General features: G+C 40.1%; 1 protein-coding gene across 3 annotated transcripts in view; it reads left to right on the forward strand.

Annotated features, from left to right (window-relative positions):
* Window positions 1-827: 827 nt before the first annotated feature.
* The window catches only part of LATS1 (large tumor suppressor kinase 1), a 46,908-nt gene continuing 34,935 nt past the window's right edge, over window positions 828-12,800 (forward strand). The window contains exons 1-2 of one of the 3 annotated variants that reach the window (XM_004368836.2): window positions 828-1,221; window positions 10,750-11,238. In XM_004368836.2, the coding sequence (XP_004368893.1) occupies window positions 10,888-11,238 (351 nt within the window). In that variant the 5' untranslated portion in view covers window positions 828-1,221; window positions 10,750-10,887. Of the gene's footprint in view, window positions 1,222-1,308; window positions 4,220-10,749; window positions 11,239-12,800 lie in introns of those variants that run through there. The other 2 variants (XM_023729142.1, XM_023729144.1) reach the window with 2 other exon arrangements.

Here is a 12,800-nt window from a genome sequence, read left to right on the forward strand (position 1 = left end):
ACCTACTGAAGGTCTACCATATGCCAGGCAGTATTTGGTGCTACAGAACAGATATTCCTACCCTCATGGAGCTTACAGTTTAGAAGGCTCTTAGAATGTAATCTTTTCTTTGAAGAAAGGTTTCCACATAAGAACTTTGGATACACTGGCCAGTCATTCATGTAACATCAGAAAAAGAAGTCTTCAATTAAAAAAAAAAGGTTTTTTTTAGTTCGTCTCTAGTTAGAAAGATGAAAAGAGATATTTGAAAATGCTAACTGCATTTATTTTCTAGAGGCAAAATTGGCAAAGTGCTTCTTTATAAAGGATGGAGGGTACCTCCAATGATCCTATCCGAAACTTCCGATTCAACATAACACGGAATAAAACTTCTCACCACTGGTCACTGTTATTCCAATTAGGACAATAATGACCTCCTCTTTTACTGATACGGCTGGCAGACAAAGGTCTCTAAAATCTGTTCATTAATCTGTCTTGGTTCTAGGAATGTGTTATTTGACTTATTCAGAAAATACATACATGCTTTCGCTCACGGACTTATTCGGGGAAAGAGCGTTAAGCATCAAAGTTTACTTCTAAGCCTCTAGAAATCCTATACCTGATGTCCACCGCGAGGTTTCAGAGAGGGACTCGTTGCTGTTCCCTTCTGAGAATTAAGCCCCTGGAGACGTGTATCTTTATCCTATATCCGTTCATAGCAAGAGCTCAATTAAAAAAACGCGAGACTGAAAGCCAGGCGTGGGCTTGGGCGCGGGAGATCCTGACCTCACTAACGGGGCGAGTGTCATCTGGGCAGCGAAATGCGGCAACGAAGCGGACTATGCTCATCAACACCCAGAGGAGAGGGCGTAGGCAGCGAGCAGGAGGCCGCAGGCGGCGCGCTCGCTCCCAGCCGCGGGACAGGCAGAAGCCCCCAGTCCTCGGCCCCCGCGCAAGCGACGCCGGGAAATGCCCACATCCGGGAAACCTACCGCGGAGCGCTGCGGCGGCGACACGGAGTGGAAGGCAAAATGGCGGCAGCAGCGGTGGCCTGGTGCTAAGGGGAGAGCCAGGTCCCCGCGACCCCCGCGACCGGCCGCGCTGGCCCGCGGCAGTCCCCCAGCGCCTCTCCCTGCCCTGCCTCACCAGGGATTCTTGGGGTCGCTGGTACGGGGTCTGGCCGCCTCGGCGCCCGCCCTTGGGCCCGTGGCCCCAGCCCAAGAGCCCCGCTCTCTACTGCAGGTAAGTCCGCGGCGGGCGTAGCGGGTGGGGCCCACTCTCTCCTCACAAGCCCAAGTTGGCGGGCGGTGGCAGCTGGGGCCCACGCCCATCCCTGCTGGCGGGGGTCCAGGGGCTGCTGCGGACGGGCGGGCTGAGCCGGCCGGGGCCGGGCCTGTCTTGGCTAGAAGCGTTAACCTGAGCCGAGCCATGCCCGGGGGAAGCGACTGTCGGCCGCGCCCGGCACTGGAGGAAGAGCCCCAGGCTTTTCGGCCTCGGAGGTGCAGGTTAGACTGGGAAGAGTCCGCCTCACTGGTGGCCTTTTGCATACTGTTCCCCGCCACCCCACCCCCAACACGAGAGGCAGCGGGGTCTGGGAGGGGAGGAAAGCGAAAGGTGTCTCCGAAAGAAACTAGGAGTAAAAGAGCTACCGTTCATTGGATCCCAGAAGCACCCGATCTGCGTATACATTGAAGAAATCTAGAATCTCTGTTTCCAATCCACTGTAATGTTAAGTTACTGTTCACAGTTGGAAGTGGTGGGAGAGATGGAGGAGTGTTTGTGAAGGAGGGGTGTGTATATAAATACAGAAGATGAAGGAAAGAAAGTAAAAGGAACATCGCATATTTTCGAAAAGAACTTTTAGTGCAAAGAATGACTCTCAGGTGACTTAATTTAACCCCTTATCTCTTCTCCAATTGAAAGTCATTATTTAAGGGAACAAATTTAATGTTTATGTACCTCATATCTTAATACGACTTAAAATATTTATCTTCGTCTAGAAGTTACTCATAAATCTAGTGAGAAGTACAGTCTCACACACACAAAAAAAATCATATCACTCCAGCTTTGGAAGTGGATTTGAGTACTTGGGATCACGAAGCTTGCCAGGCCTTTATGGATTATTTATGAAGATTTAAAATTTTTATCATTTTTCCTGTAGAAGGAAGAAAAGGTGGGACGTTATAATTGGAATGAGTATTCTTTGCTAAGGCACCGACATTTGTAGTTGTCTTAACCAAGGTTATTTCTTTCCTTTAATAAGTTAACAGACAGGTAAAATGGGCTAGTTGATTCCCTAAGGCAGTGGAGGAATTTGATTTAACTGTTAGAGAGGTAGCACTGTGTTCCTCTGATCGGCTGCTACTACAAGAAATTAGATCGTGGCACATGGTGGAGAAGGCACATTGTTTCTGTGCCTGAATATTGATAGACTATGCCTTGCCACTCCAAAAGCAAATAAAAAACTACTGCTGCATTTTTTTGTGTATGATAGTTGGATTTCTTTCTATAAGTTAAGTTTTTTATTTTTGTTTTTAAGTCTGGTCCTTGTTCTATATAATATAGTCTTGGAACAAACTGGTTACTTTATTATTGTGGATGCTATATTTATATTAGTGGAGGATTTTTGTAGATTTCAAAAGTTATTTAGTCACTGAACAACATTTTTATCAAGAAGAAATGGCAGTCATTTTTCAGCACGAAAATATAGTGATTATTTTTACTTTTGATCAGACAGTTCATTCTTAGAAAGTGAATCGAAGAAAATGTCATCAGCATTGCACAGGTTCTTGAATGTTGCTGTCTAAACAACTAAGACTATGAAGATTTTTGCGACTAAGTAACAGTACGTATTACTGTTATTATTCCCACAACTGATCTATTCAAAGCATTGAAACAGGCCACCTTTTTTATAAATCTAGTTTAACCAAAGGTAGCACTTTGAAATTTTATTATGTAGTGGTATTAGTTTTTGCCGTAAGTGTTGGCAAGATACTCAATACTTGTTTGGATTTACTGACATTCGCATTTTTGATAAAGGTCTTGACTTTCAAAGAAATGGAGGTTTTAAGTCTATTCAGTGTAACCAATTTAAGTGCCCCTTCAAAGAATGAGTGATTGATGACCCCTGCCTGTTAGGGAAGCTCAAGATGTAGATATAATGGAAAGATCCAGCTGGCTAGGTGACCTTCAGCAGGCTACTTTACCTCTCTGGATCCATTTCCGTATCTGTTAAAAAAAAAAAAAATACAGACACGTACATGTACACGTGCATGCCCGCTCCCACCTGCATATGTGTATATGTGTGTGTATCTCCAAGGCACCTTATGTTCTGTGAATCAGTGATCTAGCATGAGAAGTAAGACAAGTACACAAATAGGGCAAAAAGATGTTTTATTTGAACCATACGAAGTGCGTTTAGAGTCTTGAGGAGAAGGATAACAGCTGGGAGTTCAATGAAAGCTTCTTGAAGAAAGCAGTGTCTCAGTGGGACCTTGAAGATTGGGTGTAATTTCTACAAGAAGAAATATGGCAAGAGCTCTCCCAAGAATTTTTACCCGTTGCTGAGTTGATTCCAACTCATGGTGACCCCGTGTGTGTCAGAGTAGAACTGTGCTCCATAGGGTTTTCAATGGCTAATGTTTCAGAAGTAGATTGCCAGGACTTTCTTCCAAGGTGCCTCTGGGTGTACTCGAACCTCCAACCTTTTGGTTAGCAGCTGATCACCATTAACTGTTTGCTGCACCCCGGGACTCCCTCAAGAAGAATAAACAGGTAGTTAACACGTAGCATCATGGGGACATGCTGCTTTTCAAAACCCCAGTTAATTATCTTGAACCTCTTTATTGTCTTTATGATTGAGTGTATAATTTTGAGCCATATTGAAGAATACGGGGGTTTTATCTTTCTTTTCTTTTTGTTTATATCTTAGTTTTGTTTTTACCTTAACTGGGTTACTTTTTGCTGGAAATTAAATAGTTTCTTCTAAAGATGTCAAAAGTGTTTGACAGTTGTTTGATATCTGAGTGGTTGTCCTTCATAAGAGTCTCTCTTACCCTTGAAAATTCTGTGATCTTGCCTCAGTTTGGCACTTGCTTATGCCTGTAATTCCATTGCCTTTTGGGTGACATTTTCTGAGAACACAGTGCCACATCATAGCAGAATCATTTTGAAGACATTTTGAATCAAGGATCCAGATTTAATCATATGTGGTGCTATCAATGGAAAGAATGCAATCCAGGTAACAAAGAGATGAAAAGATACTTCTTATTTATGATTACTACCACCCATCTGTCTGTTTGTGCTATTGTGGTAGCTTACATGTTGCTATGATGCTGGAAGCTTGCCACTGGTATTTCGAATACCAGCATGGTCACGCATGGTAGTCAGGTTTCAGCAAAGCTTCCAGACTGAGATAGATAAGGAAGAAAGGCCTGGCGATCTCCTTCCAAAAACTAGCCCACAAAAACCGTGTGGATCACAGAATATTGTCCAAGACTTTCACTTGCTTACTTTAGACACATCATTTAGAAGGGACCAATTGCTGGAGAAGGACATTATGTTTGGTAAAGCGGAGGGCCAGTGAAGGTGAGGCAAACCCTCAGTGAGATGGATTGACACCATAGCTGCAACAGTGGACTCAAATATACCAGCAGTCATGGGGATGGTGCAGGCCTGGGCAACGTTTGATTCTGTTATACTTGAGGCCGCCGTGAGTCAAAGCTGTGTCAGTGGCAACTAACGCAATAACTTATTGTTAAGTTAGGCATGTGTAGTGTCTGCTTTTCCAGCATGTCTCTGCTTGGGTGCTGGCAAATTTCTTTTTTAATACTGACTTTAAAACACTTAATTTCAGACATGTTGAAATGTGGAAAAGCAGGCATCTTACAATCAAGGAAATGTGTTGTCATGGAAAGATATTCATACTACTATCTTATCTTTTTTAGCATATTGGGCCCTAAGCAATGGTAGTAGCTAGAGTCATCGGTGCTACGTTTTTCATGCCCAGTAGTCTCTCCATCTGGTCCAGATGTGGCTCCTGTTGGTCCAGAGACCTGTGATGTTATCTACCCTACATACACACATACATCCATTCTATCTCACTCTCACTGACCACAGTATACAGTGGTTGAACAAGTACAGGAGGGCCGTATTAAGCACTCCTGTTAGAAAAGAGGAAGAATGGGAGATAAACAGTAATTGCTTATCTGTAATAATTCTGAAATCTCCCTAGGCAGATCTAATGGAAGCAACCAGACCTAGATCTAGGGAAGATGCAGTTACCTGGGAGGAACTCCTTCATCCATTGTTCTTTATGACCTATGGCCAGTTATCCTGTGGCTCTCCAAGAACTTTCTGGTACATTCTTTTTCTATTATCATTCTTGGCCATGTCTTAACGTGTGAGCATTGGGGGACAAAATTCACTCTTTGGAAGGTGCAGATCTTTCTCAACTAGCTTACTGCTTGTACTTTGTTTTTTAATAAAACAGTTTCTTCAACATTAGTAAGCAGTTCTTTGCCCCTTCCAGCTTCTGATGGCTGCCTGGTATTCCTTGCCTTGTGGTCGTATCACTCCAGTCTCTGCCTCCATGGTCATGTTGCTTCCTCCTCTTCTGCGTGAATCAAATTTCCCTCTGTCAGTCTCTAGTAAGGACACTTGTGATTGTATTTAGGACTCACCTGGATAATCCAGTCCAATCTCCCATCTCAAGAGCCTTAATCACATCTGCAAAGACCCTTTTTCTAAATACATTAAATTTACAGGCTCCAGGGATTAACTGGTGGATATCTTTTGGGGGGAGACCATTATTCAGCCTACTACAGTGATTCTATTGAGGAGGGAGGTAAGTTATGATAGACTTCTATTTAATATATTTATATTTTAATTTTTCGGTAAGAAGGTATCTTTTTATAATTAAAAGAAATTATATATTTTTAAGAGTAAAAAGAAGGAATAAATAGCCTGAATTTATTAGATCAACACATATTTCTAAACTGCTTACTGTTGGCCAGGTCCTGTGTTAGGGGTATGGGGCAAAAGCTGAATTTTGACAGATAGAGCAAAACTATGCTTATTTTCTTTTTCTCTTCTCTGTTAAGGAGAATGCTCTTAGAAATGGTAAAATAATAATAATAATAAAATGATGGTTAACTTGGAGTTGAAACCTAAAATAAATGAGATTTTAAAAGAATCCCTAGATGCTGTAAATTAATTTGAACCCAGATATGGAAAGAACTGGCATGTGAGATTTCACAGCCACTGTTGTTTTAAACCTTGAACATGGATAAATGGTAGGTTCCAGAAGTCCAGAAATGGAAAATACGTTTGCTTGCAGAAGTGATGAGAAGGTGATTCTGCAAACTTTAGACTGGTGAACAAATGCTAAACCTAGAAAAATTTGGTAGTGGGCTATTAATATTTGGGGAAGGCTTAGAGAAGAAAATGACTATCATTAGAGGCCAGCTTCCTTCATAAAAAGCACAAGGTTTGTCAGACTTACCTAATTTTTTTTATGAAATAATTAACAGTAAACTGGATTATGTTATATAAAAGAACATGTAGTTTTCAGCAAGACAGTGACAAAGCTAATTTTTTTCTTAAGAAAACAAATGTGAGCTGCTTGTTAAATAAAGCTTGATTGATTCGTAACTAATTTAGCAATAGTTCCATGAAAATGCTGATAAATGAGGTGAATTACTCAGGAAACAGTGCCTCTAATAGTCTGCTGCAGGGCTTCATGCTGTGTCAAGTCTGCTGCAAATATGTGTGTACAATGTATAATTAATTTCTATATGAATAATTTTTAAATGTTTTTTAAAAAGCTCTGTTAATGTGTAATTTATATACCATAAAGTTTACCTATCGCAAGTGTACAGTTCAGTGGTTTTTAGTATACGTACCAACAAAACCAAACCCATTGCTGTCGAGTCGATTCTGAGTCATAGCAACCCTACAGGACAGAGTAGAACTGCCCCATAGGGTTTCTATGGAGCAGCTGGTGAATTTGAACTGCCAACCTTTTGGTTAACAGCTAAGCTCTTAACCACTGTGCCACCAGGGCTCCAAACTTCCTTGTTTTGCTTAACAGTACATTATGGGTATCTATTCATGTCGGTACATTTCAATAGAACTGCATCATTCTTTTTAACATCTGCTTCTTCTTGCTGTCAGGTGCTGTTGAGTCAGTTCCGACTCATAACAACCCTGTGAACAACAGAAAGAATCACTGCCTGGTCCTGCGCTATTCTCACAATCATTGTTATGGTTTAGCCCATTTTTGCAGCCGCTGTTCCAATCCATCTCATTGAGGGTCTTCTTTTCCGCTGACCCTTTACTTTACCAAGCATGATGTCCTTCTCTAGGGACTGATCTCTCCTGACAACATGTCCAAGGTATATAGGACGTAGTCTCGCCATCCTTGCTTCTCAGGAGCATTCGGGTTTTACTTCTTCCAAGACAGACCTGTTCGTTCTTTTGGCAGTCCATGGTGTGTTCAGTATTCTTCGCCAACACCACAATTCAAAGGCATCAGTTCTTCCATCTTCCTTATTAATTGTCCAGCTTTCGCATGCATTTGAGGCGATTGAAAACACCATAGCTTGGGTCAGGCACAGCTTAGTCCTCATAGTGACATCTTTGCTTTTCAACACTTTAAAGAGGTCTTTTGCAGCACATTTGCCCAATGCAATGCATCTTTTGATTTCTTGACTGCTGCTTCCATGGGTGTTGATTGTGGATCCAAGTAAAATGAAATCCTTGACAGCTTCAATCTTTTCTCCGTTTATCTTGATGTTGCTTATTGGTCCAGTTGTGAGGATTTTTGTTTTCTTTAGGTTGAGGCATAATCCATACTGAAGGCTGTGGTCTTTGATCTTCATCAGTAAGTGCTTCAAGTCCTCTTCACTTTCAGCAAGCAAGGTTGTCTCATCTGCATAATGCAGGTTGTTAATGAGTCTTCCTCCAATTCTGATGCCCTGTTCTTCATATAGTCCAGCTTCTCGGATTATTTGCTCAGCATACAGATTGAGTAAATATGGTGAAACGATACAACCCTGTCACACACCTTTCCTGACTTTAAACCGAGTATCCCCTTGTTCTGTTTGAACAACTGCCTCTTGATATATGTACAGATTGCTCACGTGCACAATTAAGTGTTCTGGAATCTCCGTTCTTTGCAGTGTTATCCATAATTTGTTATGATCCACACAGTCGAATGCCCTAGCATAGTCAATAAAACACAGGTAGACATCTTTCTGGTATTCTCTGCTTTTAGGCATATATGTATATATATGTATATGTGTATGTATAGATATAAATCTACATCTGTATTTATATATACACACACATACTGGAGCCCTGGTGGTTAAGAGCTCGGCTGCTAACCAAAAGGTTGGCAGTTCAAATCCACTAGCCGCTCCTTGGAAACACTGTGGAGCAGTTCTACTCTGTTCTGTGGGGTTGCTATAAGTCGGAATCGACTCGATGGCAACGAGTTTGGTTTTTTAATACTATGAATTACTTAAACAGCTCTCCACTGATGATTGTCTAGATTGCTGTCCCTTTTTGCTGTTATTACGGCATTACAAGGAACATCGTATATCTTCATGCACTTGTACGAATGTTTCTTATATTTCTAGCTGCATTGCATTGTTCCTCTTAATCCTGTTCAGTCCATAAATAGATGCTACTCTTACCATTTAATGGCTCAGGAGACAGTTTTAGAGAATTAAATTCCCAAGTTCACATTGCTAATAATTAACAAGTACTTGAATCTTATTTTTTTGTTTGTTTGTTTTTCCGTTACAAGTACTGTGCTTTTTTAGTACCTGTAGGATTTTGACAAACTGCATTGTATCCAGAAGAGCATGATTAGAGTTAGGGAACAGTTAAAGGAACTGTGACTGTTTAGAAGGCATATATTCATTTATTTGTTCAATATGTATATATTTATTGAGTACCCACCATGTGCCAGGCTGTGGTAATTGCTCTAGGCGGTAGACAGTTACAAGACTAACAAGATCCTACTGAGGGGGAGATGGACAGTTAACAAGTAAATAAGATAATTTTAAGTAGTGATAAGTGCTACCAAGAAAACAAAACAGATGATTAAGGTGGCCTGGGAAAGACTCTTTGAGGAGGTAACATAAGGCTGAGACCTAAATGAGAAAAAGGAGATATCTGTGTCTCTCTGCCTGTAGACATCTTTATATATCCTGAACGGTGATGACATTAACGACTAGAAATAGACTCCCGGTAGATGATAATTAGCAATGTTTCATATCCCGACTGTACTGCTTATAAATTATTTTGCCCAAACTCTCTAAGCTCAGTTTTCTCATCGACAAAGTAGAGATAGTGAGCCTACCTCACAGGACTGTTAGGAGGGTTTGCTAAATCATCTGGCAGGCTCTCAGTAGGCACTAAGTCAGATTTCATGATGCTCCACATAAAGAAAGCATCTCAAACAGTTACTGCAGATCACAAATGGAATGACTTTATTGAGTTAGTGATTTCCCTATTAAAAAATACCAAACCCGTTGCCATCAAGTTGATTCTGACTCATAGTGACCCTGATTTCCATATTAGTGGGGACATTTAAGTAGACTTTGGATGGCTGTTCTTCCAGTGTGTTATACAGGAGATTCATGCATTAAGTAAGGAGTTAAGACAAGTTGACGTCAAAGGTCTTCTCATCCATTGTTAATAATTAGCTTACTATCTCTAGAGTCCCCGTCTACAGTTTGGGAAATAAATCCAAGTATCTGGTTTTGAAGCTTAAGGGGATCTAGACTAATGGTTTAAAAACGTTTTTTTAAACAACAGTATCCTGTCTTTTCAATCTTCCAATCAAACCAAAAACCAAACCCACTGCAGTCAAGTCAGTTCTGACTCATGGAGTTCCTATAGGGCAAAGTAGAACTGCCCCAGAGGGTTTCCAAGGCTGTAAATCTTTACGGACGCATACTGCCACCTCTTTCTCCCATGGAGCAGCTGGTGGGTTTGAACTCCCGACCTTTTGGTTAGCAGCTGAGAGCTTTTTTTAACCACGCGCCACCAAGACTCCTCAAAGAAATCTTCAGTTAAGTCTAATCTGTAAAATCAAAAATAGGAGCCTCTAGGTGATGTTGATAACGAGAAGTTACGTATTGTATTATTCACTTATTAATCCCTTGTATACTTTATGTGCTCACTAAAGCACTCTTTCTAATATTTTATTTATTTTTTATTGTTGTACTTTAAGTGAAAGTTTACAATTCAAGTTAGTCTCATACAAAAATTTATAGTTATGTGACCCTAATTGCTCTCCTTATACTGTGACGGCGCACTCCTTTCTACCCTGGATTTCCCGTGTCCATTCAACCAGCTCCTGGCCCTCTCTGCCTTCTCATCTCGCCTCTGGACAGGAGCTGCCCATTTAGTGTCATGTATCTACTTGAGCTAAGCACACTCTTCACGAGTGTCATTTTATGTCCCATAGTCTGGTCTAATCTTTGAAGAGATGGCCTTGGGTAAAGCACTCTTAAAAATGGTCTTTTATTCATCATAACCACTATTTGAAGTAAATAAGGTAAATTGATTTTATAGATTAGAAATAAGCACAGAGAGGTTAAGGAACTTGTCCTGATCACGTAGTAATCCGTAGTGGAGCCAGAACTCTAACCAGGTCTCTAACTCCTAAGTATTTTTGTTTTTTCTGGATACATTGTACTTCTTTATCAGGTAATCAGTTTATAGCTTTCATTTATTTTATTTTTTATTCTTTTCTAGGGTTAATTAGATTGTGAAGGATTGTAACATTCCTCGGGAGTGAAGGAACATTTTCACTTTTGCTCAAGAGAAAGCTCTGAATCTACCAAGTAGTTCTTAAAGAAACCCTTTGTGTGGGTTATATATGTAGATGTTTTCATGAAGAGAAGTGAAAAGCCAGAAGGATATAGACAAATGAGGCCTAAGACCTTTCCTGCCAGTAACTATACTGGCAGCAGCCGGCAAATGTTACAAGAAATTCGGGAATCTCTTAGGAATTTATCCAAGCCATCTGATGCTGCTAAGGCTGAGCATAATATGAGTAAAATGTCAGCAGAAGATCCTCGACAAGTCAGAAATCCACCTAAATTTGGGACGTATCATAAAGCCTTGCAGGAAATTCGAAACTCTCTACTACCATTTGCAAATGAAACAAGTTCTTCCTCCCGGAGTACTTCAGAAGTTAATCCACAAATGTTCCATGATTTGCAAGCTGCTGGATTTGATGAGGTAAGAGCTTTTCAAGACAAAAGAAACGATTCTTCTTGTACTATACTGCATAACACTTTTAAGTGATCTCATGCCTAAGTGTTTGCTTAGAGAAATGTAACCATGACAGAGAAGATAGCTTTAACTTCACTGAATAATGTGTTTTAGTGCATACAAATTTGTGTATTCTATCAGCAAAGAATACTGTGTTTATAATTCCATTAATTATTAAAACAAATAATTAGTGTCTTTAATTTTTTTTATGGTACCTCTAAGGAGCCCTGATGGTGCAATGGTTAAAGTGCTTGGCTGCTAACTGAAAGGTTAGTAGTTTGAACCCACCAGTGGCTCCTCAGGAGAAAAGACCTGGTGATCTGTTCTAGTAAAGATTACAACCTAGGAAACCCTATGGGGCAGTTCTTCTCTGTCTGATAGGGTTGCTGTGAGTGGCGATGGCACACAACAATAACAATATGGTACCTATCGCGAAATTCTGGAGTTTCTGGAATTTAAAAGCAAATCTGCCCAAAGGTCATAACGATAAAGTCCAAGTTTAGTTGAAGAAAGCGACAGGTGAGGTGAGGATAGGGGAGAGGACATCTGATTGTGTGAAATATGAACTGTGGTGAGCTCAGTGACTGTTGCAGAAATAGTAGTTCCAAAGATAGGAAGTTAAACTTTATAATACAGAGAAAGGAATCATGTAATCATGGATTTGATTAATCATACAAGAAAGCAGTTACATTCACATCAGTCTCAGGCCCAAATCTTAGAAATCCACAAAAACTAAAAATTTGCAGGTTGATAAATCCTCAAGAATTTCAGAGTTTTATTTTAAGGAAATTTCAGTTCATATTAACTCTGTCAAGTCTTTAATATTCACCTTAACTAAAAACCAAACCCGTTGCTGACGAGTTGATTCCGACTCATAGCGACCATGTAGAACAGAGTAGAACTGCCCCTAGGGTTTCCAAGGAACACCTTGGTGGATTCGAACTGCTGACTTTCTGGTTAGCAGCCGTAGCTCTTAACCACTATGCCACCAGGGTTTCCAGTATTTACCTTAGGAACTCATTTTACAAATTTTTCATAGGACATATACTTTATCATGTTTTGGTTATTAATGAAATTTGTTTTCCATGATAACGTAACCTTGTGAGGATGAATATTTTAGGTGGCAGAAATTGTTAAAATTGGCTGTGGAAAATGTAAAATGTAACTAAGTGTGAATCGTTTCTCAAAATTATAGTAACTTTTTTCCTGATTATAAAAGTATCCTTGTTCCCTGTTAAAAATTAAAATGTATAAAGAAACTGAAAATTATCTTTAACCCACTACACAAAGATAACTACCCTTAAAATCTCTTCCTTGTTGTTAATATTTTGGTAACCACATTTCTAGATATCTCTATGTTTAATTATAAAAATGAGAACCCAAGTATGCATTGTAGTGAATGGTTTGAAAAGGCAGATTTAAAACTAAACTAAGAAAAAAAAGATTATTCTTTCTGGCCCATTCTGTTTGGTCAATTTTATTTCCTATCATTTTTATACTTTGTTGTTGTTGTTGTTAGGTGCCATCAA

Source organism: Trichechus manatus, unplaced genomic scaffold, assembly GCF_000243295.1.
Source record: "Trichechus manatus latirostris isolate Lorelei unplaced genomic scaffold, TriManLat1.0 scaffold00002, whole genome shotgun sequence".
Taxonomy (NCBI): Eukaryota; Metazoa; Chordata; class Mammalia; order Sirenia; family Trichechidae; genus Trichechus; species Trichechus manatus.